Below are 27,471 nucleotides of genomic sequence, written 5' to 3'. Positions count from 1 at the left end.
TTTGTGTGCACAAACTTTGCCAATAAAGCTGATTCTGATTATTCCAAACAGCCTTCCACATACATTTGCACCCCCAGGCTATTCAGCTCTCCAGGTCTCCATTCATGCTTTAACAACAGAACGGAAACAAAAGCAGCCTCAGCCTCTAGACTTTACCTCGCATGTGACTCCCCCGCTGTTTGCAGACTTGGTATCTACCCAGAGCAGGCAGTCCCCTCCCCTCTCTGAGTCAGATTTGTCTCCACTCCAAGGAAATGCACTGTACCTTCGAGTCTAGTAAAGAAACTGGAGTTGCAGTCTTACAGCTGGACGCTAAAAGATAACATTTACTGGAAAAGGGGCTTCAGAGGAGGCGGTCTGTGCTCAGGTCAAGGTTGAGAAGTTATGACGAGAGAACTTCTGAATCCCTAGGAGATCCTTTGAACCCTTCTTCTTCCAATGTTTCAGTGGTTGAGGCCATGGCCTCTCAGTCAGGGTAAGACGCACAAGTTCTTGCTTAGTTGCTCGTTTTTTTCTTTTTCTTTTTTTTAATCTCGTGTCCATCGAGAATAAAATCCTCCAATGTTTTATGCCCAACTTGGATTTCTTTTCTCTGTTTGCTTGAGCTTGCATAATGGCTGTGTGACATAGGCCCTGTCCTGTATTCATGGTGATCAGATAACCATCGGCTCTCCCTTTTTCTTGAATATAACACAAGGCCTGGCTGTTATGTTGTGAGTTGCAGAGAGACAGATGAGCTGATTAATTTAGTTACAACTTGACTGGAGTTCCCAACTCTGGAGACGTTGACCTTTTAAGTTTGGCAGACTATTGATTTCACTACTGTTACACATGGATAATAATAGTATTTAAACTTTACTGAGAGTTAGACAGCAACAAGAGCATTTTAATAAACTTTGCAGCAGACTAGAAACGCTAACTTTTTTTGTTGGATTAGTGTAGAAGGGCTTGGACTTCAGATGTGGGCTTGGCCAAATATGCAAGTCAAAGTTGACCTGACTGTAAATTTAAGCAATTATACGACATCAGAATTACCATCTGTTTGATATTGATGTTTCCAAAACAAGCTAGACCTTATAAAGATATTTTTAGGGGGAACTTTGTGGAATTGAGATAAATGGTGTCTAACCTGTGATTCAAGTCACAGATTGTACATTTTGGAGGTTTATGACAAAATGGTAAGCTTGTATAGATTAACCCAACTGACAGGAACAGTTTTAATCTGTCGATTACTGTGAACAGGTAAATTAAGAACGTGCCCAGGCTATTCTGAGGAATTATGAGTAAGACAGAAAACACACCTTCTACATTCTTGTAGTGTTGACTAGCACATTAAACAGGTGTGCATTTTATTAATAAGCTTATTTTTTGTATAGTGTGTAGATTGTTCAACTTACCACTTTGGTTACCTTTGTACATAGTTGCTTTTGTATATTGTGGTCCGTTGGGTACAGTAGTTTTAATTTTAGTAGGTTGAAAGTTGTAAAAAAATTGTGTAGTTTAAACAAACACATCAGAAATTACCTTTCACTTACAAGAATTGTTTTTCTCCAGGTCAGTTCAAAATGCCCCCTCTAACCTTTTATGTTTAGCAACAACATCCTCCAATCCTCAAAGTGGTTGAGAGTTTTATTTTAATGTTGAGGTTTCATCATGTCAAAATTACAGGCTTTTTCTCTGTAGGGCTCCAGGCTAATTCACCAATTCATGCTGTTTTGAAGCCACAAGTAGCACTTGGGTCCTGACCACTTAACCGCTTTAGTCTTGGGATACATTTTCAAATATTGCTTGTTTCATAGCCAGCCTTATCAAAGCCGCTAACTGGTGCTGTTTTCGCAGCATTTCATACCTACCTTTCATACATTAGTTTTTACTTGGCAGGAAGACGTTTTATATTTGCTTTGATAATCAATGTTTTAATCAGTGATTTCATTATGTATTTTCTAGGCACATAGTGCCATTTTATAGCACAATCAAGTAGCTGCTACTTTGTGTTGTTATAAAAATGCTGTATATATAAAAAAACAACCTAAAAGAAATTTGACTTTGCAATTGTGTCTGTCTCTTTAAGAAGCGCGTACTCTTTCTGACACTCCCCCTTCAGCACATAATGGCAACAGTGCTCCTCCGTGATACCATTTACAACTGTTCTGAGGAGAAATGAGAAACATTTTGTATGATCTACTCAGCAGACACGCAATTGATGCTGCCACTAGTCTGGTGGAGTTGAGTGGAGGAGGGGTAAGCTGGAGACTGAAGACCTGTAGGTAAATAGGTGGCATTTTGTGAGCAAACGTGTAGACACCCTGAATGATTGCCGTCAGAGAGTTTTTCAAACGTCCATTAAAGAATCAAAGCAACCCTCCAGGTGTATTTTTGACAAGGGAATGACATTAGAACATGATATAAAGAGCTCCAAAAAGTTGATTTTATATAATGTCCCCTTTTAAAATTTAGCTAGTTAGCATAGTAGAGTATGTTCACTACAATTTTTTTATATTGTCATAAACAAATACTTGTTTACGATGGAAAATAATCTGAAACGCTATCATTTAGGTACCATGGTATCATTGCTTTTTTGTAGATTGAAATGACTGTCTTCCCATCCACCATCAGCTTATTTCCATGTTGAATGGCAATTAAAGTGCTTAAATTTCACATTTCTGTTTTAATTATATAGTTTCTGAAAACTTAATATCACACCCTTTATCTGGTTATTTGAGTTCTGATCCCCATTTGGGCCAGTTGACTTTTATTCATTTGACAACTGATCAATCCAGAATAAGTCTGGACTGCAGGAGTGCTTATAGATCATTTTCATTTAAGCCATAAAACCACGATACACCAAAAAGTTTTTTTTTCTTTTATCATCTGTTGAATTTGCCAGAGGGAACGGACTCCAGTTTTTATGAGTTGAGGCTTAGTCTGTACAAAATGTCCCGAGACAAATGACTCCATCTTGTACCCCAAAAAGTCCGACATGAGGCGGCCAAAACTACAAAGTTTCAAAGTGGTGAAAGGTTGGAATGCTCTGCTTGCTTTGTCCTCAGCGCAAATGCTTGACTTAAGCTTGAATCTATCCAAAATGTACATTTTGCTGCTCATTGTTGTTCAGCCCAAGTTTCATTAAAACTTATTTTTCTCCACTGATGACTTCCCTTTTTCCACTATTTTTGTTTTCTGGTTTTGGAAAGGGCTCAAAACTAAAACCGACTGCTGCTTCATGCGTTTCTCCACGTCTCTGCTTCAGCTTGCTAAAACCAGTAACAGAGTCAGTTGAGCCTTGCGTGTGACGATTTCCTGTAGAGGTCTACCACAGTGTGACAGTCTCTCACCCCTGCTCACAAACATCAACAGGTCAGGTCAGTTTGTGGTCTGAATGGACGCAAGCTTTGTTTACAAAAGATCCGGTTGTCGGGGGCCTTTGATTAACATTGTGGTAATGGCGGATCATTCACACATGCAAACCCGCTCCCTGCTAACAACAACAAGCTCGTTTGCATTTTCAATCCCTATCACTTTGGTACAGGAAAGACACCGTAGCTCGGTATCAGTTTCTGTCTGAGCAGACAAAAAGTGTGGAGCATTATTTCTCCAATGCTTTTTCTGAAACCACAGGCAACATTTATAGCTTGAAAGACCCTCAAATGAAGGCTTGTTCCTGTGAGTTGTGAGGTAAAGGAGACTAAATAACTATCATTAAGCACAGTTTACTCAAATGTGGCTTTAGTAAATCATCCGCACAGTGAGCTGTTGTAGACACTCGATGTCTGAAGGTGGTAATCAGTGGTCGGGCCAGTTGTAGTAAGTTTGTCATCATGAAAACTATTTTGTTACTTTTTTGGTGCTGTCCTAATTCATCTCTGTGCTGTAAATCAAATAAAGTCCAGAGATGATGCATGTTGTACATGTTTACTTATTAAAACCAGGTTGAATTTAATAGTTATGATTTCAGTCACTGTGACAGACTGGCGACCTGTTCAGGGTGACCCCCGCCTCTCGCCCGGAACGTTAGCTGGAGATGGGCATCAGCACCTCCTGACCCCATTAGGGACAGGGGTGTAAAGAAAATGGATGGATGGATGGATTTCAGTCACTTTACTTTCTATGAATGTTTCTCATCTATGAGGGAATCTAATATGAATGTGTATTTGGGAGTGGCTGATGACGTGAAACACGTTTGTTTTAGAAATGTAGAACCTCCAAACAAGTGGTCTCCTTTAAACATTATTCTGATTTGGTTTTAGTCGCTGGTTCTGATGACACATTTCATCCACGACTCTTTTCCTACAGGAAGCTCGTGATTTCACATGGACACTTCCCCCAGTCTTGTATTTTAATGCTGGATTAGGCATCATGCTTTGTAATAGCACCTGTATGAAGTGTGTTTAGTAATCTAGGAGGAGGCTGGGCGGTGGCTGTACAGTCACACTTCGTCAGCAGGCGCAAAGTTATTGTTTTCACTGACGGATTTAGAGGCTGTTTGTTTAAAGTGGCAGGTAACAAGCTGAACTGAAATGAGCTTGTTCCCATTTTTTTTAAAATTCTGCGGCTGCTTTCAGGTAAACATTGAGCACAGAAGGGAAAATACTCATTGGTCCTATGTCAGATTGGAATTAAGGAATGCTTATGTTTTGTCTGAAAACATGTTTTAATCAAATTGATTATAATGTAAGATGAAAGGTTTTCATGATCCCTCGCTATATATAACGCGGTTCACCTTTCACGGTCTCGCTGCTTCGCGGATTTTTCTTTTTGTGCAGTTTTTTTTTCACAGTGCATTGTGTTCTGCGTCCTGATTGGCTAAACAGTGTCTGCGGTTCTTCTCTACCTGTGTGCCAATAACGTTACGGTATTTAAATATAAGTAATACAGATTGGCCGTTCAGGAAATGAAAACTGAAACTTTGAATGCCTGCTGGAAAAAACTGGCCAGAATCAGCGCAAAACCCGACCGGAGGCTCGCTTGACGAGATCCATCGCTCTGCCGTAGATCCAGCTGTGAATCTCGCAAAGCAGCTTGGAGGAGACGCTGTAATGACGTGACTCCAGATGACATTAAGGCCCGATTGATGCACATCCGCTGACCTGAAAATAAGTTTTGTTCTTTGGTTTCAATGTATTTAATTATGCTGTGTAATAATTGTAAAAACTAAAGATAACTACTTCGCAGATTTCACTTATCGCGGGTTATTTTCAGAACGCAACCCCCGTGAAAAACGAGGGATCACTGTATGTAAATATAAACTGTTGTTTGCACTGTTTTCCTGTAAAACCGGTTTGAATGTGGTGCATTATGTGTGTGTGTTCACTGAAAACATAAAAGCTCCAGTAAAAGGAAACTGTTTAATGACACTTTGGTGGTTTTATATTTTGATTTTTTTTTTATGTTGCTTGAGTATAAAAGTACAAACAGCAAATAAGGTTATTATTAGACTGCATGGTTCCTGAGGGTTGGAATGTTCAAGTTTTTAGAAAAAAAGAACTAAATTATGGAACAAGAATGCGACTAAATTTGGTTAGATGGCATTCCCAGATCCAGGGTCCAATTTCAGACATGGATGAACGTGGTCTAAGTAGTGACCTTCACTTGTTCTGATACAGCATTCTGTTTTAAAATGTCACTGGTGGAGCCAAAATCCATTTGGTTTGAACAACACACCTTTCTGCCTCTTGATTCTTTGTAGATCACTTTGTTTATGTTTACTTTGCAAATAGTTTTGTCAAAATCCTCTCTGAGTACCACCAAAGGCAGCTGAAGTATGACATTTGGTATTTGTACCACGCCTTGAAAACCTGAGTTTGTTTTTTTTTTTTGCTTCTTAGTTGGATCAGCATTGATGTCCAAATAGAAAACAAGGAGCAGAGAAGTATTTTTAAACTAGTTTTAGTGAAAACTGATCTTTGGTTGCACTTTTTTGTTTGTTTTTGTCAGTTTTGTTAATCATGTCAATAGTTTTAATACTTCTTGTGCCAGAAGGATAGAAAAAACGTTAAGACAAATATTGTGAAAATAATCTTTGCCTATGTTTTGTGAGAAGATTAAACATTGTTCTTACATTATTACATCAGTGCTGTTGGTTGTTGCGTGAAATGACACTGACCATCTGCTCAAGAGGATTATTTACAGTAGAAGTCGGAAACTGAATTGTGTGACGAGCCTAAGCTTATTAGAGGTTACTTTCTCCGCCGGTCATCTCTGTTATTGTCTCAGTGTATTCTCTTGATATTTTATAAGATGGCAGCCTGAAAAATGTGGTAATGTTTTATGAAATGTTGTGGGGGGGGGGAAACAACCAGGGAGCTTTCTGCATACTTCGGTTTCCTGTGCGACCTAAAATTGTTCATTTAAGATCATGTGAGCTGGCGTAGCATGTTTTTATGTTGATTCGATGCTCTGTTTTTTGTTGACAGCAACATGAACCGTGAGGACCGGAATGTGCTCCGAATGAAAGAAAGAGAAAGGAGAAATCAAGAAATCCAACAGGGAGGAGGAGGAGAGGCCTTTCCAGCAAATTCCCCCCTCTTCCCTGAACCCTACAAAGTGGTAAGTTTCTCTTTTGTCTTTTTTTTTTTTTCCCTTCTCACAGCTGGTATATATCTGATCAGCTAACAGGTATTTGCAACATAGGCAGGAAGTGAAAACTTTTATCAAGAGCTTTCACGGCGGTGCAGTTGTCATTGTTGCGTCATCTGCTCAATGCAACAGGAAAAAAAAAAACAAGATACGTTGTTGTGTTCCGACATGTCTGAAAAGTCTCATAGTGATGCTTCACCTTGTTTAATCCAGATAATCTCAGAGATTAAAGTGTGTTATCATAATGATTTGTTTCAAAGAATATTAGGTGATTAATGTAGCCAACTTTCCAATCAGAAAACAGTCTGCTGACAACTCAAGTCTGTCAGCTGTTAAAAGTAAACAAAGCAGCACACTACGTCGGTGTTGCACTTCCTCCCATGTCTTCCGCATTATACCTGCATGTGCAAATGTAGGCCAGCCAGCTCCTGTCTGCCAGTTTAATTGTAAAGAGGATTTTAAGTTCTCTGAACCAGTTCTAATCTTTGCCACTAACCAGATTTGAACACATGTAAGTGGCTCCTCTCTCTTAGCTGGAGCGAGCCATCAAACAAGCAGGAAGGAATGTGTACTGACAGGTTGTTCAGATGAGAAAGCCACCAGAGGTGAGTGAGTGTTGGGGTGTGTGTGTGTGTGTGTGTGTGTGTGTGTGTTTTGGACCACAACAAAGTGAAAGATGAAAGCTGACATTAAAGACGGAAGACTCCTTGACCTTTATCAATAAAATACAGTTTTTACTGTGCAGATTTTCTCACGTTTTCTTAGAAAGTTGCCTTTTAAAATGAAGTTGACTTCAATGATAAAGTTGTGCAGCCTAAGAATGACGAAAGAAACTATTAAAGTTTCCATTTTTTCATACTTTGCGTATCTTGCCAACTGCTTGTGCGACCCTTATATAAGCTTTAGTTTGACTTTCTGACTGTCATGCTTCACTAAGTGGAAGTTTACAGCGTTATGCTTAAAAGGCCGTGTGCACACACAGCTGCAGCTGCGGCCTCCCGGATCTAGACCAGTGCAGCAGGAACCTTTTTATGGGGCAGAGTTTATATGCTTGCTCATTCGCGCAGAGTGAGGAGTATTTAACTTTCTATAAACGCTGTTGCATGTAGCGCATTTTATTCTAATTTGAAACAGACGACCTATAAGCAACACCACTCAAATCAGTCTCTTTACCAAATTGTGCCTCAATTTGATGAGACCTGAAGAGGACAAAAAGCATGTCGAGTGTTCTCGTTTCTGTTTACACTGCATCTACTCTAAAAAAGTTCCATACAGGTAAGCAGAAGTAGACATTAGGCTAAAAAATATTTGAATTTACTTTGTCCTTTGTGTGATACTTGGTATCTGAGACTAAACAATTTATTTTATGGGGTCAGTTTAAAGCGGAGTTCATTTTTAAGTTGTTTTTTTTTTCTTGCAGTTTGGAAAAAACTCTGCTTTGTTTCAGTAAGTTTTGACTCTGCTATGACCCCTGAACGGTTATGGCTTGTTACAAAAGTGCAATACAATCAGTTTTGCACAATGGACTCATTGTTTAATATGCTCACACAATATTTATATGGCTGCACAGTTCTAGTACTCTGCAAACGCAGTGAGAAGTGGTGCAATCAAGCATCTTTACAAACTAAGACAATGATGAAGCTGTAATGTTTACAGTTTTAAACTATAATCTCTTCTCAAATTTACCCAACATTTTACTTAACGGTCATAGTTTAATTAGACTTTTTTCATTGCTGTTCGCAACATCGACTGAAACCAGCAAACTAGAAGCCAAAGAGGTGCTACTACTCTTCCTCCAGCTGTGCTAATGAGACCCAGGCCCCATGCTAGCAGGCGTGCACGTTATGACCAAGCCGCTAACATTTCCTGCTGCAGATAACGGCTTGTGTTTCCTCACCCTTGGTGTGAATCTGTCAAACAAAATGGAGGTGTGGGACTGCATGTGAAACTGGAGACTTTGCACAGTCTGCAAACAAATCAACTGGAACCCGTGGCCCTCAGAGTGATTGATTAACCTCCGTGCCGACTCTGACCCTTATCTCAGTTCAGAAGGGCTGCTCAGAGCTCAGAATAAACAAACGGGATTGGTGAGGCTCTTGGGCTACTTATGGTTTGGAAATGTTTTTTAATCCATCAGTAGTGGTATAACTCTTGATTTCTTTCGTTCAATGAAGGTGTGAAACTTTGTCATTGTTTAGGGTAAATGTGAAGACTCATCCAGTATCATTTTGTAGCTGATTTTATGGTTTAAAAGCTGTGATCTGCTCATAACAACCTTACCAGATTCTGATTAACTCGAAGGAAAGTCATTGCACATTTAAAACAAGCATTGAAAATATTTCTTTCTAGTGCCTCTGGTGTGGAAGCAGTGGTGACGTCACACGGTGTGAGTCAGAGAGACGTTTCGGTAAATGGGGGATTTCACCGTGACTGTAAAATAATGACAAAAGTATGGAACAGGTGTTTTAAAGCATCTTATTAATGATTTGTATAGTTAGAATTAGTCAGTGTACATATTTGAATTTATAAAAAAATTCTGAGGATTTTTTAAAAGGGCTGTTAGAATTTTCAAGTCTGGCATATTCAACAAAAATGAAAACGCGTCATAGTAATATTTGAATGTGCTTCACGCAGTAAACACACCATGCTTGGAAATGGTGCAAAACTGATTAGATTTTTACATATCAGACCAGTTAATGGTCAGGGCTGATCAGGCTTAAAACCTTCTGATTATGTTTCAGTGCAGCAAAAACTGCACAAATACATTTTTTTATTTTCCCTTTCTCGTTCATTGTTACCTCAACTTCCTGTTTTTACTTATTTCTGATATCTGCATCACTCATTCTTTGCTCGTTATTAATCATCACTCCATCATCTGCTTCTTTTCTCAGGCCAGCAAGGCAGATTTACTGTCCAACCGTATCCAGAGCATGTTGGGCAATTACGACGAGATGAAAGAGCCGATTGGTGACACTCTTCCAAAGCTTCCGGGTAAACCTTCGAACAGCTCGTCTTCCTCCGAGGAGAAGTCCGGCCCGCCTTTGTTTGGCGGAGACCAGCGAGGTGTGGGTAGTGGAGGTGGTAGCCAGAGCAGTAAGTGGACTCCTGTAGGCCCACCACCGGGTGGATCTTCCTCTCAGTCACAGAAGCGTTCCGGACTCTCAGGCGGACACAGCAGCCAGAGGAACAGCGGCAGCAGTAGCGGCGGCAGCAGCAGTAGCCAAAGAGGGGAAGTGCGGGAAAAGAAATCTAGTAAGCACAGCGGAGGCTCGGAGCACTCGAAGTCTCACACTTCAAGTCCGGCGAAGGGTTCGTTGAGTTCTTCCAGCAGCCACTCGCGGAGCTCCTTGTCTGCTGAACAGCATCACCCCAAGTACCGCAACAAGTCACCCAGAGACAGAGAAGCTAACTGGGATTCCCCCTCACGGGTTCACACGTCTTTCCCCAGCGGGCAGCACTCGAGTCAAACCTTCCCCCCGTCGCTCGTCTCCAAGCCCAGCTCCATGCTGCAAAAGCCCACAGCTTACGTGCGGCCTATGGATGGCCAGGAAACGGCCGAACCCAAGAGCTCACAGGCCGAAAGCTACGGCGGCCAGTCACACAGCAGCACCATGGGAGAGGTGAAGACCATGGGCAAAGCTTCGCTTACAAAACTCAAGATCCCGTCACAACCTGTTGAGGTAAGACATCGTCTATAAAACTTATCAAGCTAGAAAAGACTATTAAGAGAATAAACAGAACATATTTCTGCTTTCGTAACACCATTCTAACTTGTGATGTATAAAAACAAAATGTCTGAAGGATGACTCATGGTGCTGAGTGGAAGCCTCCTCACCTGTCTATTGAAATCATGCTTATAAAAACATCAGCCAATCATTAAAGTAATGATTTTTTTTTCCAACAGGGATCCGGTGATGCCAACTGTGTCGATGAAATCCTAAAGGTAAAAACGGGTCTTTTTCTTTTAAATAGTTCATCAATCATCAGAATACAGAGGGAAACGATATCGACTGAAATAATTCAGCGTTACCCTGGTCCTAATCTCAGTTTTTTTTACTCCTTGTGTTTATATGCCGCTGTGTGTGTGTGTGCGCGCTTGTGTGTGTGTTTTTTCTGAATTCTTTTTTTTCTTTCAGGAAATGACTCAGTCATGGCCTCCTCCACTTACAGCCATCCACACTCCCTGTAAAACAGAACCCTCCAAGTTTCCATTCCCCACCAAGGTCAGCATTGTGCCAGCAGTTTAACTCATTTAAGTGATTCTCTGATTGTTCCAAAAGGGCAGTCAGGCCTTCTCTTTGCTTTTATGAGGAGGAAACAGCCAAACCGTATTTTGTAAAACGATGATGATGATGATGATTATTATTATTTTAAATTGTGGATTTAAATACGCCAATCAGACAAACTTCAAAGCAAAAGAAAAAAACACATTTTTGTTTTTTCTTGTTAACCTTAGGATGCACACTCTTTTCCAAGCGGACATAGTAAGTTTTGCAATTCAAATTTATATTTGCACTTTTTTGTTTTTTTTTGTTTGTGTTGACAATTAATTGTGTACCTACTATGTATTTCTGTAAAGCTTCACTTTAATTTTCCTTGTCTTAGAGCGTGGTAGTTCATCAAAGAGCTCCAGCAGCCACCAGCCTAAAGATAGCACGTAAGTGTGTGGCTTGTCAGAAGTGCATGTTTTTTTCCTTCTTCATTGATTCACATTAAAATTTAAATAACTACATTTGTTATCTTGGACTTAATAAAAACTAGACAAAGCTCAAGCCCTGGAAGCAGCAGTTGTAGCACTTAAAGCTTTCATCATCTCGAAATTTTGTTTGCTCAGCATGCTGAAGGAAGATCTGATAGTAAGCAGCAGCGAGGACAGCGATGGAGAACAAGAATCCAAGAATGCCTCAAGGAACACATCAGCAAGGTGAGGTTGGCAGCATGAAGAAGTCAGTATTGTTTGAATCCACCAGGTTGTGACTTAAATGGCGTTTTGCATTTTATTAAAAGCGGATTATTTCAGTATGCATACTTTGGGATACTGCGTTTTCTAAAACTGGCCCTGTAGTGTTATTGTCTATGTTATTGTTTTTTTTATAAAATGCCTACTTGGAGCCAGCATCATATCTGCTTAGCAGTATGAATCCAGCCGTTAAACTTATTTCACTTTCTGGCACTACGAAGTTCGTCTTTTAATTAAGCTAGTCAGAAAATATTACAACCAAACCTTTCACTATTAATAAATTACTTTTGTTTGAAACAGAAAAGATAAGTTGTAGAGCCATTTTCTTAATATTTTAATGTTGACATAAATCTCAGCAATAATCTTATAGAGTGAATCAATACCTGCTACGTTTAGCATTATAATGCTAACTTACTTAGCATTGTGAAAAAATACAATGCTAAATTTAACAAAGATAAAGATGGTACATGTTAAAAAATATTAAAAATTTTGTTTTAAATCTTAAAAAAAAAAACCATAAATATTACCTCAAGCCATATGTGAATGTAAATGTTTTATATCCTCATGGAGAGTGAGAGAATTACATTTACCTGTTGCTGTTTGTAAGATTTAAGCACTTCCTGTTTTTGTCCATTGACAGCAATAACAGTGAAGCTGCCGAGCCGTCCAGGGATGACTCGAGCAGCCACAGCGGCTCCGAGAGCAGCTCTGGTTCCGACAGCGAGAGTGAGAGCAGCACGACGGACAGCGAGGCCAACGAGCGCCCACGGACCGCCTCTCCGGAAGTAATCACTCATTCAACATCGTACTAAACTGTGGGGCTGCAAAAAAACCATTTAGACTAGTTAGGTGTGTCTCAATAAGTTACAAGAGCAACAAAATGAAACCCATATATAGATTTACACACAGTCAAATATTTGAAGTTTTGTTTTTCTTTTACTTGGATAATTATGGCTAAGAAAAACAAAACAAAAAAAAAAGTCTGTTCACCATTATGGACCAAACATTTGGTTAATAAATTTTGGAAACTGGATTTTACTTAAAATAAGGCGGAACAATAGTTCAGTAACAATATATATCGTGGTAGATACGATCAATATCAATAGATATCTCATAGAATATTCAATATGTCAAATATTCATTGAACTGTTATCTACAAACGCACAGCATTCTGGGAGAATTAGGCAGAGGAAAAACTTTGCTGTTCAACCTCTCACCGCCAGCTTAGTAAGGCTGGTGGCTTCAGCTAACTCGTTCACTCTTTGGTTACCTAGCAACTCACTCACTCTTTGGTTACCTAGCAACAACCTATTGAGTAACTTGCGCAGTAGTAGTTTTAGGTTTTGCCTCAAAATTGTTTAAAAATAAAAAAACAGCAACGTGGAGATAAAACGGTGGATGAAACAGAGGTCACGCCACTAGTTGGCAATATTTTAGATGTAAAAAAAATTAAACTGATCAATAATTATTTATATCAACTGTTATGAAGCGCTTATATTGTGTTAAGTTTCTCAGCTGTACTGTCCAGCCCAAAGATTTTTTTTTCTTTCAGCCTGTTAAACTGACATAAGATTGTTTTGTTTTATTTTTATTTTGGCCATTTTGGCTGTTAATCTATTGCTGAATTAAAACTTAGACATTGTAAAATGGGTTTTAAATGGCAAGCAAAAAACGATATCGTTTCCCATTCCCACCTGAAAGAATTTGAATAAGTAACAAAAGCCTCACAGGATGCTTTATCTAATCACACTGGGAAAGTTAAGTGAAAGGGAAACGTGGCATAAAAATCTCTGTAAGCGAACAAGCGTATCAATGATATTTTAAGTTCCTGAGATGCATCAAAAATATGTGGAGTAGTGTTTGGTCTTTCTTGTGTCCAGAGTAATTTTGAACATTGTATTTGACTTTGAGTACCTCCCTTAATTCTGCATTCTGCTGTTTCCACTTCAGCCTGAACAGCCTGTGACCAACAAGTGGCAGCTGGACAACTGGTTGATGCCACCCAAATGTAAAAAAGAAGGTCGAGACTACAGCTCCAAAGACTCGGCCCCCCCACCACCCAGCAGGGACAAGGGTACCGAGGGCGGCCGGGGGCGACAGAAGTCCCCCGCCCAGAGCGAAGGTGGAACAAATCCCAGAATACGAGTCGGTAAAAAGCAGCCCAAGAAGTCTGAGAAGCCCCCAGTGGTGGAGGAACCCAAGGGAGGTCTGAAAGTGGAGACTGAACCGGCTCCAGAGATTCCTCCTCTCCGGCCCATTGCTGCCACAAAAGGCTCACGCAAACCAAGCATCAAGAAAGAACCCAAGTCTTCTCCACGGCCGTCGGCAGCTTCTGTCACCACAACCACAGACAAGCGGAAGACCAAGGTGCCAAACAAGTCTCGTGAAATTATTTCTACAGACTCTTCTTCGTCTGATTCCGAGGGAAATGACAGCATTCCGTCCTCGTCGCAGACTCCCAAGTATACGGAGAGCATCCGGACTCCCGTGTGCGTTTTCTCTCCCATGTTATCTCCGCTCAGCGACCCAGAGGAGCGCTACCCCACAAGACAACCTCAGCAGCAAGTTTTACTCGTCAAGATTGGTTAGTCAAAACTTCCAGTACGCCTTACACTAACATGGAAAAAATTTCCTCTGTTTGGCGTGATGTATGTTTTGTTTTTTTTTGACCGAGGCGTTCCTTCTATTTTGGACGAAATGAACCCATTCCCTTCCCTTTCCTTCCTATTTCCCATAGATCTCAGCTTGCTGTCGAGGATCCCAGGGCGGCCCTACAAGGAGCCTGCAGAGATTAAAGTGGAGAGGGAAGATTCTCAAGATCGAGAAAGCAGTAAGCAGAGCAAGTCCAAGAGGAAACACAAGGTAGGGTTTTTTATTACGGAGGCTTTTAATGTCAACTCTGGAAATAAATATATGTAAAGACATTTTTAACATCTTAAAATGTTTAAAAAGAGAAGATGGAAGCGTTTCTTTAAAAATATCTTTCCTCTTCTCTCTTCGCTAATCACAGTCATCAGTTGTTTTCCACTTTTTTCCATTTCATATTTTATCTGAGCTTAACCGTTTTGTTTCTGTTGTTTCATCATAATTTATTTGTACATATATGGACCATAAATATATTTTCACATTTGTAATTAAACACATATACTAATACGTAAGACTATTTACATACACATACAGGTGCATCTCAATAAGCCAGAATATTATCAGAAAGTTCATTTCAGTTATTTTTTTCAGTGAAGCTCATTATTTACATTTACTACACACAGAGTGATGTCAAATATTTTAATTTTGTTACTTACAACTACTAACTCAAATTTCATTTTGTCATTACACTAGAATATTACACACACGCAATAAAAAAGACTATTCAGAGTCCAGTATCCAAGCATATGGATTTAGAAAGTTAAGTGCAAGGAAAAAGTCTGCTAGAAAAGGAGGTAAAAACAATAATCAAGGTTATCCAACCAAACTGAGCAAGTCAGATAATTTAAAGGTCATTTAACAAATGAATTGTTTTTATTTAATATTACAAATTTCTGGAAAAAAATAAACAGTTTTTTGTTTCTGTTGCGGTCAGCTAGAGCTCCACAATGTGTTCTGATTATACGGTCAACAGCAACAGAGTACACAGCATTAAAATCACTCCAAGTTAGCTAATATATTCCAGGTGTTCAAGTGTTTTTCTAATATCATTCAATGCAATAGGAATAATTTCTGGATTTTATGGCCATGTGGATACGCCACAAATTGAATTTTTACCAAAACAAGTGTCTCCCAAGGCTTTGAATGTAGATCAGAGGGGGGAAAAGAAGCAGAAAAAATGTCCACAGAGCTTTAAAAATGCCACAAAAATAAAAGAAATTCAAATAAAAAAAGAGAGATTTATCTTTCACTATTGCAAAAAACAGGAATACGTAACGCATAGTACAAGTTTATAGGTTGTTAAATAAAAAAGAACGACACAAACCACTTATAAATCAAAGTTTTCTTGAGATTTTTTGATGGGGTTTTTTTTCAGACCGATGAGGAAAGCACGAAGCCAGAGAGTAAGCGATTCAAGCCAGATGATAAAACTCAGTCTCCTCATAAAACCAGCAGTAAAGAGTGAGTATTCTGTCTCTTTGCCCTTATAATGATTCACTCCACTCTGGCCCACTTGGTGCACCAGCACTGCCTCATTTTGTAAGGAGAAGCAAATGTATCCACAAGCTTGTTCACTTCTCTTACAATTCAGAAAATAAACCCATTATCATTGAGTGTAAATCAGAAATTCACATGATATGTGCTTGTTGATTACATCTTGGTCATGAAGTACCTGTAATGTTAACATGTCATCTTCCCCCGTTTTCACTCTAAGAAATTTATAGCTGCAAATTACGTCTGTTATTACAGCTTTATCAGAGCAATGCTTTGTATTCCACCAGGTCAAAGAGACCTTTGGAGAAGAAAGAGGAGCCGGTACCTTCTCCCTCCATATCAGGTCCTCAGCGGACACCCAAGTCGGACCATCCAAGTCGAAAGGGGACGGTAAACCAATCATCCACGTTGCTATCGAGCGGCAGCACGAGTAAAAAAGCGGGTGGCCATGGCAGCAAGGGTAGCTCCACTTCCAAACACAAAAAAGGAGAGGACAAGGGACGTAGCACGCGCGACGGCAAAGTTGATGTGAGGAAGAAGTTTTCTGTTTTCATATGTCCAAATATACAGAATCACAATGTTTTTTTCTGTCCATTACTCTGTTTTTCTAATGTAACAACTTGTTTTTCTGCAGGATAAAATATCTACTAACCAGCTGGCCGTGCCTCCTCTTTCCACGGACGGCTCTAGGTCTCAGAGATCCAAGATGGTGTTTGAGGACAGGTAGGAGGATCCGTTTCCTCTGTGGGACAGAGAGATTGCTGTGGGTCTTTTGCATTGCCTTTGTGTGAAGCTGCTGGAGATCAGGGAGGTCGATTATAGATCTGCCTGGATGACTGAAAAAATCTGGATAAATCCATAATGAAAGACCAGCTGATAGAACTCTGTGTTATTTTTAGCCTGTTTAGGGAAGAGATGTAGGTTTAATTAATTTATTTGTTTGTTTATTTTAGTTTTTTCTGGTTTTTAGTCAATTATACATATTGGTAAATTTGTTTGACCTGCTTATAGTTAGTTAGTTTATAAATCACTGAACGGTTTAGCACCACAATACATTAAAGATCTGTTATTACTGTACCAACCGTCTAGACCCCTCAGATCTTCTGGTTCTGGTCTGCTCTGCATCCCCAGAACCAGAACCAGACGAGGAGAAGCAGCATTCAGTTTCTATGCACCACAGATTTGGAACAAACTTCCAGAAAACTGTAAAACAGCTGAAACACTGGGTGCTTTTAAATCTCAACTTAAAACCCACCTGTTTAGAGTTGCTTATGGCTAAATTAGGGTTAGAGTGGGTTTTGATGTCTTCCATGTTTTTATGTCTTTAAAGTTTTTAATTTATTTTTCTTTCTTTTCGACGTTTTAATGATGTAATGTTTTTTTGTTGTTTTTTTTATCTCTTTCTCTTTCTCTCTGTTTATTTCTGTTTTTATTTTAATTATGTAAAGCACTTTGAAAAGCCTTGCTGCTGAAATGTGCTATACAAATAAAATTTGATTGATTGATTGATTGATTGATTGATTATAATTTTGTTTCAGGGTTCATTCAGCTGATCACTACTTGCAAGAGGCTAAGACACTCAAGCACAATGCAGATGCACTGGTAAGAACAAAGTTTACTGCTAGAATCTGTGGTGTTTTTATGCAAGTTGCTGTGCAGTTGAGAGGACTTTAGTTTCACAAACAAATATTCATAAAATGGAAGTGCACTGACCCCATTAAGAGACTTTGGTAAACTTTATAAAGTACATAAATTATCTAAAACTCATGTACAGTATTAATTATACTCTAAATAGTTCACAATTCCATGTACACAAGAAGAGGAGAGAGAAATCAATATGGTAGATTAGTGTTTGGTCTAACGATCAAGAATAAACCAATAAAAAATCCCGTCTCTCCTGGTACCGATTAACTAAAATGAGAGAAAAGGAAAACAAAACTTAACCTAAAGACTGCTTTTAAATGCAACTTAACCACAAAAGTAAGTTGACTATGAACCTAAAAGCTATCAAAACACAGTTTCGACTCAGTAATAGTGGTTTTTAAATTCATAAAACAGTACAATAAAAATGTAAACATTTCATTTGGGAAAGCCAGTGTACGTATTTCTAATATGTTTGGTTTCAGCATCTAAACTAATGGTTCATCTTACCTAAATCATAAACTGAAGTGAAGCCAGCTGCATTAGGTAGATGAGCAGTGAATCTGTACTTCAAAGGTCCAAATTAATATTACTTGCACAAAATTAGTCCAATGCAAGATGTTGAATCTCAATCCTTATTGCAGTTTCTCTGTTTGTTACATTTGATTTGCAAAGGACTCTTTGGATGCTCCTATTTGGTTAGATATTGCGTCACGTCATTTATTCACAAGTTTGTCAAATGAATAAAATGTTAACATTTAGTTCTGCATTTAGAGACACAATAAAAGTATTTGCCCCACAATTTATTAGTGTTTTGATCTATCTCTTTCACAGACGAACCGTTTTGAAAAGGCAGTGTACTACCTGGATGCCGTGGTCTCGTTCATCGAATGCGGTAACGCTCTGGAGAAGAGCGCGCAAGAAGCCAAGTCGCCCTTCCCGATGTATGCTGAAACAGTGGAACTCATCAGGTTAGCAAAAACACAGCAAACACACAAAACGTGGCTCTAAGATTTAATGAAGATTGTCAAGTTCTGCTGCTCCTGCAAAATTGAAAATGTTTTTTTATGGTTTACGTAAATCTCCTTCAGTCCTTTTTAACTGTGATGTCTGTGTTATTAACCCACAACTCCATCCGGCCTGTGCACTCAGATACACTATGAAGTTAAAAAGCTACATGGCCCCAGATGCCACTTCAGCAGACAAGAGGCTAGCTGTCCTTTGGTAAGTGCATCTACTGACACCACATGATGATGCTTCATTTCACGTGGTTGAAGTGTCCTGAACCCTCAAAACGTCTTGGGCACGGCTGTTAGTTTATGAAAATGTGTTCGTAAATGGACTCTTTTCAAATAAACGTTCACTCTATTTTTGAGTTCTAAAAGTCTTTGTCCACATTTTTCTCTGCAGTCTCAAATGCCAGTCTCTTCTCTATCTGCGGTTGTTCAAGCTGAGGAAAGACAGCGCTCTAAAATACTCCAAAACTCTCACAGAACATTTGAAGGTATTCCAGCTTTCATAAGCTCCAATCCAGTTTTATTTGTAAAGCTTTCAAATGTCGTAAAATATTCCATGCATGATGTTTTCATCTGTAAATATGCATTTTCTTTGCACATAATGTTCTTTCACTTTTTTTCTCCTGACAGAATTCCCTGAGTAACACCCAGGCTCCCTCTCCTGGAATGGGAAAGTAAGTCATCTGCTTCTGTTTGTTTGGAAACGTAATCTTATTGTGTAGAGAAATGTTTCTTGCAGATTTTGTACAAACATGCCTGATAGATTTTCAGAAAAAACGTGATCCCCTTTATCTTTGCATTTAAATATTTACTTTTCATACCTTGTCATTTCTTATAGAAGTTAACTTTATTATTGCATGACAATTTAGATATTCTGCTACATGCATTTCATATGTAATGCCATGCAAAAGCATTCACAACCGCTTCACGATTTCTCAGAGGTGCCACAACTTCCAAATCTGAATTAATGAGAAGAAGTTTTGTGAGGCAGTGCATGTATATCCTAAAAAACAGCCATTAAACTTGTTATTTTTCTGTTTCTGTCCGCAGTAAGGCAGCAGGAATGCCCTCTCCAGTGTCGCCCAAACTCTCACCAGGCACAGCAGGAAGCTACTCGTCAGTCAGCAGCAACAGCAGTGCCAGCTCATCTGTGACCATACCTCAGCGTATCCACCAGATGGCTGCCAGCTACGTCCAGGTCACCTCCAACTTCCTGTACGCCACAGAGATCTGGGACCAGGCGGAGCAGGTTTCCAAGGAACAGAAAGGTAAAAGGGCAGGTTTTATAGTTTGTTATTCCAAACTTATCTGTTGTAAGATGTACTTAAGTTGGCTCCAGATGTCGTGACTCTTGCATTCACATTTTAATTATTATTTAAAAAAGATAAAATCAGTGCTGAATAAGAAATTCAGACAGAATTTATTAGATAAGGTTTTATAAAAGGCAAAATTTCCAAAGAAATGTCAAAACTCCAAAAGCAAGGGATAGAAAATGGGTTTCTAAGCTTTTAGAAAACAGTTAATAAAATGACCAATTCACATATTGATAAACTGGATTCAGAATCATTTAAATAACTTAATCTATAGTATTAACAAACTTTGAAGTGTTTTAAATAAAATGTTTGATTGACCAAAATAAAGGTAGGAAAGGTGGAAAGAAAAAGAGATAAAGTTTTTAAAATGTTTTCCAAATGAAAACCTGAACAGACTGTGTATATTTATTCAGTCTTCTTTTCAAGTCCTAGAAAATTATTACCAAATTACTTTTCAGAAGTTTCCTAATTAGGAAATAGTCCTCCTGTCTCTGATTTAATCTCAGTACAGATGTTCTGTAAAGATGATGGCAGCATCATGCTGTGGGGATTCATGTCTTCAACAGGGAAGAAATGGAAGAAAACCTGTTGAAGACTGGAAAACACTTGAGACGTATCATATGGAATTTGAGGAGTTGCTGTGTGACTTTTAATGTCACAAACTTCTGGCTTTTACTTGATGCTTAGCTGTTTCCTGGTGTTTAGTTTTTGTTTGTTTTCTCTCGCTTTCCCAGACTTTTTCTCTGAGTTGGACAAAGTGATGGGTCCTCTGATCTTCAACACCAGCAGCATGACAGAACTGGTCCGTTACACTCGGCAGGGTCTCCACTGGCTGCGACTGGACGCTAATCTTAGCCACTAGCGAGGACTTGATCGCTGCAAGCTGCTTCCTCAAACACACACACACACACACTCACACCTCAGCCTTTCATACTTAGCAGCCTGTGCTCAAAGACACAACACGGATACATACTCTGCAAACACAGCCCACCTCTGGTCCTCCATGTATTCTTACATGCTGTTATCCTCTGAGATATATCTCCAACACTGTGTCCATTTTTCTGCACCAGCTTGCCAAAACAACACTGAGCAATTTAGAAAATCTCACACCTTCAGCAGCACCGCATCAAATATCCCTAGAGCTTCTGGCCTCGCTTCACATTTCGACGTTCCTATTAAAATCTTCAAGGTCTTTTTTTTATCTCTTCTGCTAAAAGTGCTGTGGGGATTATTTCTTATGAGTACACTAAACCTGTGATTTCTTTTTTATTTTTGCTTTTTAGGCTACTTTGGCTTTTAACTTTGTTTTTAAACTTTATTTCACCAAAGTACCTCCCAGAAACACCAAAGGTGCTTTAAAATGAAGGTTTCTCTTTATCATTTTTGTGCCTTGTAAATGAGCTACAGGAAAAGTCACCAATAAGATCTGATTTCTTTTTTTATATGTTTTTCCTCACTTGATGGCATTTGTAATCATCTTTTAGTAGCAAATTAGGGCAGGCAGTTATACTTTTTTAAAAAACAGTTTTAAATCTTTTTAAGAGGAGAGTCTGGAGGAAAGTCTAGGGAGGATTCCGACCAAATTTTGAAACTACCAGGATGGGCTTCAGGTGATACAGTCTCATTAAGTCAGAAGTTATTTTTTAAAAAGGTGTAATTTTATTTGTCAGAGACAGTCCGTCAGTAATTTAGATTCTTATCAAACTGCAGGAGATAGTTAGCTTAATAATTTAAACTTATTCTATCAGCAGCTCCTGAGAGACACTTTTATCACTACATTGTTTTAGAAATTTCCTCAAGCAAGGGAAACTCCCACATGGTGTTATTCCCTTGTTTTTGATCCCTTTGTTAACAGTGTATTTTTCTAAGGAACTGCAGGGATTGTCAAAAGTATTGCAGATTGTGTCCACACATACAATGCAAATGCAGTTATTTATTCTGTAGTTTTTAAAACATACCAAGGTTTTTCTGATTCGTCAGGGCTAAGACAAATTAAAAGTAAAGATGAGATTTTTTTTCTTATAAGAGGGACAAATCTTATCATTGACAGAGATTAGCAGTGTTGTATTTATGTGATAAAGATTTTGTATATCTCAGAAAAGAAATATAACGACCACTATAGATTCTATTTATATGCCAAGCAGATCATTTGTCTTCTAGCTAGAGCAAAATGCAAGACTCATTACGGGGGGGAAGTATATGAACATATGTTTGTACTGTTGTTCCTAAGCAATGACATTTTTAAAATTGAAATTGTACTTTTCTAACAAGGAAATTGGAGAAGCATTGAGTAAATGCAGCTGGTTGTTCTCCAGATATGTTAAATTACTGATGCTAATAAAGCTTATAGTTAAAGATGCACCAATCAGGCTTCCTATTTTCTTTTAAATCAGATCCACACGTTACGATTTTGAGCAATTTGGATATGTTTCCCCCCTTTTTAAAGAACATAACATGGAAAACGGGAAATGTGTTCTGTAGGTTCTTAGATAAACCCATGAACCAAGCCATATGTTTCGATCATTCATCTGTTAATCTCGAAAAAGTTCCAATTCAATTGGTTGACACTTTTATATACTGAAAATAGATGACATTTAGTGAACCAGGGGGGAAAATTGAGCATTTTCTCCATTTGAGCTGCAGACTGAGGTGAAAATTGTCCGATTCTGATCTCTGACTGATTGGTGCATCTGTAGTTAAAATGCTTAAGGGTTTTCAGATGCCATTGTCACTACTTGGAGAAACTTTTATTTTTGATTCCTAAGACAACATGCTGGAATTCCCAAGCTTGGGTCAAATAATACTTGTGCTAAAATTATTGGTTGATTTTTCTTGATGAAATGAGAAAGTGCCACAAAGTTTAGGAGATTTATTTAGCTTCTGAATTTAATTCTTATTTTTTCTTTAAAACCCAAATACTGCTTACTGTTTGGCCCAACTTGGACCATTTTTCTTGTTGCTTGTATATTTTAGATTTTTCCACTGGCTCCCTGGACTTCTATCGCTAGAGGGAATACTGTTATTTTCTCTTATACTCCAAGAGGAAAAAGTCAGAGGAGGTATTATTTTTGATCTATGCAGGATTTTTACAAAAACAAACAAAAAAAAAATATTTTAAGGGGATGGAAATCATTTTTATGCTTCGGATTTTTCTTCCTTCTTTTTTCCACCTCAGTGAGAAACCTGTTCAACTCAAGCGGCCAATGCCTTTAGCTTTTGCAATTTTCTGTAATGTTGTGTAATATTTGTGTGTATATAATAATTATTATTTTTTTTATAACCAAACACAAAAGCTGGAGTTGTCTTTTCTTCAGTGGGTTTCGCCGACCCGATCACTGTCTTCATACACTGGTACACTTTGTAAGTTAAGATCTGCGCCTTGTGCTCCTTACACTATCTCGTAGTGAAATCTAAAAACAAAAAATAGCATTAGAATGATCTTTAGCAGTTTTTGCTACTCACGCTTATTTATTTTTTTCGCCCGTTTGTTTTTTTTCTGTTTCACCTTTTTAACAATTATTTTATGAAATAGGAAGATGTAAATGTTTTTGAGCTGTTGATGAGATTTCTTTATAAGTAGTAATTAATCTAACTTGAACGAATCCAGGGTAAGATGAAGTTATTGCTTTTATTTTTATTTTTTTTCTTCTTTTTGGACTTTCGTTAGGAAGATGTTAACACTTGCATGTTTCTATTTAAATACAGTTGTATAAATTGTAAATATAACATGTCCTTAAGGGTAACTTTTTACTCCAGGTTGGCATTTTTTAATTAAATTGAAAGGAAAAAAAATGCTGTAAATATATTGTGAGAGACTTTATGCACATATTTTTTTTCCTTCTCTTCCCCCAAGTTGTTACAGATGAAATCCCAGTGTGTTAACACTGTAAATCAAATTGATTTCTCCATCTTTCTTCTAACGTGCTTGTATACTTTGTCTTCTTCTTCACTGTCTCATAGTATCACGGTCACCACATAATCGGTAACGTCTCTTAAATCCAAATGCGGATATTTTTTGTCTTCTCTGTATTTGATATGGAGCTGTGTATTTCATTACGTGTATATTGTTGAGCTCACGTGTTGGATGGATGACATGTACAGTCTGTTGTCTGCTTCCTCCTGAGAATGAGAGACATGAATTTACCGTGTCCAACATGTCTTTTGAAACTGAGGGATTTCGCCTCACCTCAGAGCAGTTGTAGCAGTTTCTACAGTATGTTGTAGAAGAACTTTTCTAAAAAAGAAAAAAAACAAAAGCCGTCTCCGTAGTGAGACCAGCAGCATACACAATGTACAATAATCTGAATTTGGCTACTTTTAAGAGAACTGATAGAGATGCTATATATGATGGATGCAATATGTTTTAAAGGTACCTGTTGAGTTTGATCTTCAAACTTAGGTTATGTAATTTAAAAGCATTCTTGTGAAGTGAGTATTAATTGTGACTAATGGGAGTCTGTCCTAAATATTCTTTGTATTTTGCCGTATTGAGAATAAAATATATATATATATGGATATGTTTAAGCGAATGTTGATTGCTTTATGTGCAAATGACAAATGCTGTGAATTAACTCAAAAGCAATGAAATCCTGTATCCGTAGACCAGAAAACAGTCTAGGGCTTTGGTACACCTTAAGTCAAATCCTCCCAGGGCTGCAGAAACTTTTTTTCCCTTCCACTTTCAGCTCATAATTAAAGATATACAAATCTCTACCACTGCTGTTTTGCTGATTCAGAAGCTGAAACTTTAGAAGTGTTCAGGTGAGTGGTTCCCAATCACCAAGAAGAGCGGTAGATAAAGATTTTTTGTCTGCACAGGATACAACTCCAGAGCAGCATTTCAGTAGTTGGTCAGCTGAGCAGTGTTGAATTTAAATGGTGGTAATTGATAAAGATGGAGAACGAATGGAAAAGTTTTAGCTGTTTTAATAGATGTTCATGCAGTATCTGCATAAAAATATCAACAAAAAATATATAAAAAATGTACAAGGCGTCTTTTCCTTTTTTTCGTTTAAGTCTTTTTAATTATTGGGTTGAAGATTAGCTTTAAACAATTACAAAGGAAATAAGTGCTCTTATTGTAATAGACTTATTTTTTCTTTGTTATAAAACCCCAACACAAAATCATGGTTTGCATTTTACACAACAAAAAAATTTGTAGAACTTCATAAGTTGTCCTTTTTTCTCATGATCGTAGTTTTTGCCACTTCAAGTAAAATGTATTTACTAGGAGAGATGCCAAAAAATAATAAGGGACATAACTTGCTATTGTTTTTAAATGTAAAGTTTTGTAAGTTTTGCTCTTAAAGCTTTTGTTGCTGACTGAAGTTAATGATTCAGTCTGTGGGATATCTGCAAACTGAAAATCGAATAACTCCACAAATGATGGTGGCCTTGCACAATGAATGAGATTCAAACACACAATAGAAGAGTGGCAATAAAAACGCCACTGTTGAAGAAAATAAAGTTTGTGGGAGACTAGAAATATAAAGTTGTATAAAGTTTCTGAAGAAGTCTCTTCACATTACTAAAAATACATCTCAACTCTCCAAACATTCAAAAATTGTCTAAATGTCTGACGATCCCGGCTTGGACTGCTGCTGTGGAAAGATGGGTTTCAGGAGCAAAATTACTACCATGTTTTCATTTCCTACCTTCCTTCCATTCATTCCTACTTTATGACTACATCCTTGCTTTTATTAGCAGGATTATTAATAGGAGGAGAGTTGAGCAGCATTGCATTGGAATAATCAGCTTGGATTGAAACGGTCCAAGGCACAAATGAATGAAGCGGCTGCTTGGGGCCACCACCCCTGCCGGGGTCCCCCAAGGGCTCCAGGACTGTCACAGAGGTCACACTGATACATTTTCTGGGAAGGAGTGTTTGACTAGAGCTGTTGCCTTGCAGCAAGTCTTTCTGCATGGAGTTTGCATGTTCTCCCTGTGCATGCATGGGTTTTCTCCGGGTACTCTGGTTTCCTCCCACAGTCCAAAAACATGACTGTCAGGTTAATTGGCCTCTCCAAATTGCCCCTAGGTGTGAGTGTGTGTGTGCATGGTTGTGTGTCTCTGTGTTGCCCTGCGACAGACTGGCGACCTGTCCAGGGTGACCCCGCCTCTCGCCCGGAACGTTGGCTGGAGATTAGCACCAGCAACCCTCCCGACCCCACTGAGGGACAAGGGTGTCAAGAAAATAGATGGATGGATGGTTGGAGTGTTTGACTGTGGACTAACTTTCATTTTCTGCTTAGCCAGTAGTGACTTATGTGCTCTATAAATTCCTGTTGGTGCCTTTTCTCAATAAACAAATAGTTAACATAAAACATGCAGTTGTACAGTCGGTTAGCGCACTATATAGTTTGCTATCTTTGTGCCTAGTTTTACGCTATAAAATTGCTAATGGGAGGTAAATAACCCACGACATAAACATAGATATTAGTTGAACTTTGGTGTTCAACAGGAGTTGAAAATGCCTGAATCAAATTCTGTTTCTGGCCCCATCAAACCTCGTCAGGTTTATTAAACAGGTTTTAGACTTGAAATGAGTGCAAATGACTCTAAAGAATTTTTAGCTATTTTATCACAGATTGTCACATTTAATGTGGTTTAAATGTCCATGTTAAATATTTATCAAGCTGTTCTTTTGCAAATGTACAAATTGTTCAGTTCCTAACATTGAAAGCAATCACAATATTTCAGCCTTTCTTATTTAGTCTATTTTCAAAGAAAAGTTTGTGCTCAGTTAATCTTCCTATGCATGTAACCACAAAACTATTCAAAGTAGTTTATATAGCTTTGCATTGCAGAGCTTCTTATGAATGATTAGCTTATCTCAGTTCAGTGTGCTGACCTCAAAACTTTAACTCTTAATACGAACTCTAATTGTTTATAACTTTTACTTTTTCTCATTTTGTTTTTCTGCTTGGATTTTATTTTATTCATTTAGTTTTGGAATGAGCAAATTGTCTTTTAAGAGCCGTAGACCACTGGTTCCATTTTTATGCTTTAGTCATACTCATCTCACCTTTCATAACCACAACACTCTCTTATGCTGCCATTTTGTTTTCTAACCTTGAAACCAATGACTTGGTTTCCTTCACTTCCTATTGCATAAGTACTGAAAAGAGATCTCTGGTTCTTTTCCTTCTTTTGATATATGTGGCATTGTTATGACAACTGAAGGTAACATAGTTACCTGATTGTGCTATAAAAGGCACTTTATGGTCCTGGAAAATACATAATACTGTCGAATTGAAACTTTCTTTTTTGCTGCATAAATTTGGTCATCTTTTTTTTGTTGCCCTGTAGTTGTTTTGTTTACCCAATCCACCATTTGTTTAAAGATTCAAGACTAACTTTACTATATTTTGTCAGATAATTAATAAAAAGAAAGCAGTGCTACTTTTAACCAATGCATTGTAATATATACTAAACCAGAAACAACAGTCTGTTAAATATGTATGGTTATCTATTTAAGGATAATTGGATGGGTATTTTTTGTCTTTTGGCATATGATGCTTAATCACATGTCTTTTAATGTTAGACAATCCATGCATTAAGAAATTACTTGCTCTATCGGTTTATTGTTAGTTTGATTAAAGAAAATCTAGATGCTACATTGTATCTGTTGTTAATGACATTTATTTTGTTGGTCTTGTTGATCATTGAAGATGATCCTGTCCTCATTAAAACAGGACAGGGGACATTTTTTTCAGTGGTCTTCCATGAATTATCAACTGACCAATGCAGCTTCCTGCTTTCCAAGGACCCGCCCACCGCGGCATCTGATTGGTCTGATCGTTTCTCGGTTACCTCTCAGCCTATT

The 27,471-nt window shown here is 38.2% G+C and overlaps 1 protein-coding gene across 3 annotated transcripts in view; it reads left to right on the top strand.

Moving 5' to 3' along the window:
* The window catches only part of aff4 (AF4/FMR2 family, member 4), a 33,507-nt gene extending 9,346 nt beyond the window's left edge, over positions 1-24,161 (top strand). Inside the window, exons 1-22 of one of the 3 annotated variants that reach the window (XM_017308664.2) lie at positions 244-475; positions 6,414-6,546; positions 9,468-10,256; positions 10,481-10,519; positions 10,713-10,799; positions 11,033-11,060; positions 11,182-11,233; positions 11,411-11,500; positions 12,177-12,321; positions 13,487-13,903; positions 13,991-14,120; positions 14,274-14,398; positions 15,558-15,643; positions 15,964-16,204; positions 16,311-16,399; positions 17,215-17,278; positions 18,152-18,288; positions 18,470-18,541; positions 18,728-18,821; positions 18,964-19,007; positions 19,384-19,601; positions 20,381-24,161. In XM_017308664.2, coding sequence (XP_017164153.1) covers positions 459-475; positions 6,414-6,546; positions 9,468-10,256; positions 10,481-10,519; positions 10,713-10,799; positions 11,033-11,060; positions 11,182-11,233; positions 11,411-11,500; positions 12,177-12,321; positions 13,487-13,903; positions 13,991-14,120; positions 14,274-14,398; positions 15,558-15,643; positions 15,964-16,204; positions 16,311-16,399; positions 17,215-17,278; positions 18,152-18,288; positions 18,470-18,541; positions 18,728-18,821; positions 18,964-19,007; positions 19,384-19,601; positions 20,381-20,508 — 3,225 coding nt within the window. In that variant the 5' untranslated portion in view covers positions 244-458 and the 3' untranslated portion in view covers positions 20,509-24,161. Of the gene's footprint in view, positions 1-243; positions 476-6,413; positions 6,547-9,467; positions 10,257-10,480; positions 10,520-10,712; positions 10,800-11,032; positions 11,061-11,181; positions 11,234-11,410; positions 11,501-12,176; positions 12,322-13,486; positions 14,121-14,273; positions 14,399-15,557; positions 15,644-15,963; positions 16,205-16,310; positions 16,400-17,214; positions 17,279-18,151; positions 18,289-18,469; positions 18,542-18,727; positions 18,822-18,963; positions 19,008-19,383; positions 19,602-20,380 lie in introns of those variants that run through there. The other 2 variants (XM_008426928.3, XM_017308663.2) reach the window with 2 other exon arrangements.
* Positions 24,162-27,471: the final 3,310 nt, after the last annotated feature.

Source organism: Poecilia reticulata, chromosome 14, assembly GCF_904066995.2.
Source record: "Poecilia reticulata chromosome 14, P_reticulata-male-v2, whole genome shotgun sequence".
In the NCBI taxonomy this organism is placed as follows: Eukaryota; Metazoa; Chordata; class Actinopteri; order Cyprinodontiformes; family Poeciliidae; genus Poecilia; species Poecilia reticulata.
Note: the sequence above shows the minus strand (reverse complement) of the source record. Positions and strands in the feature narration are given on the sequence as shown.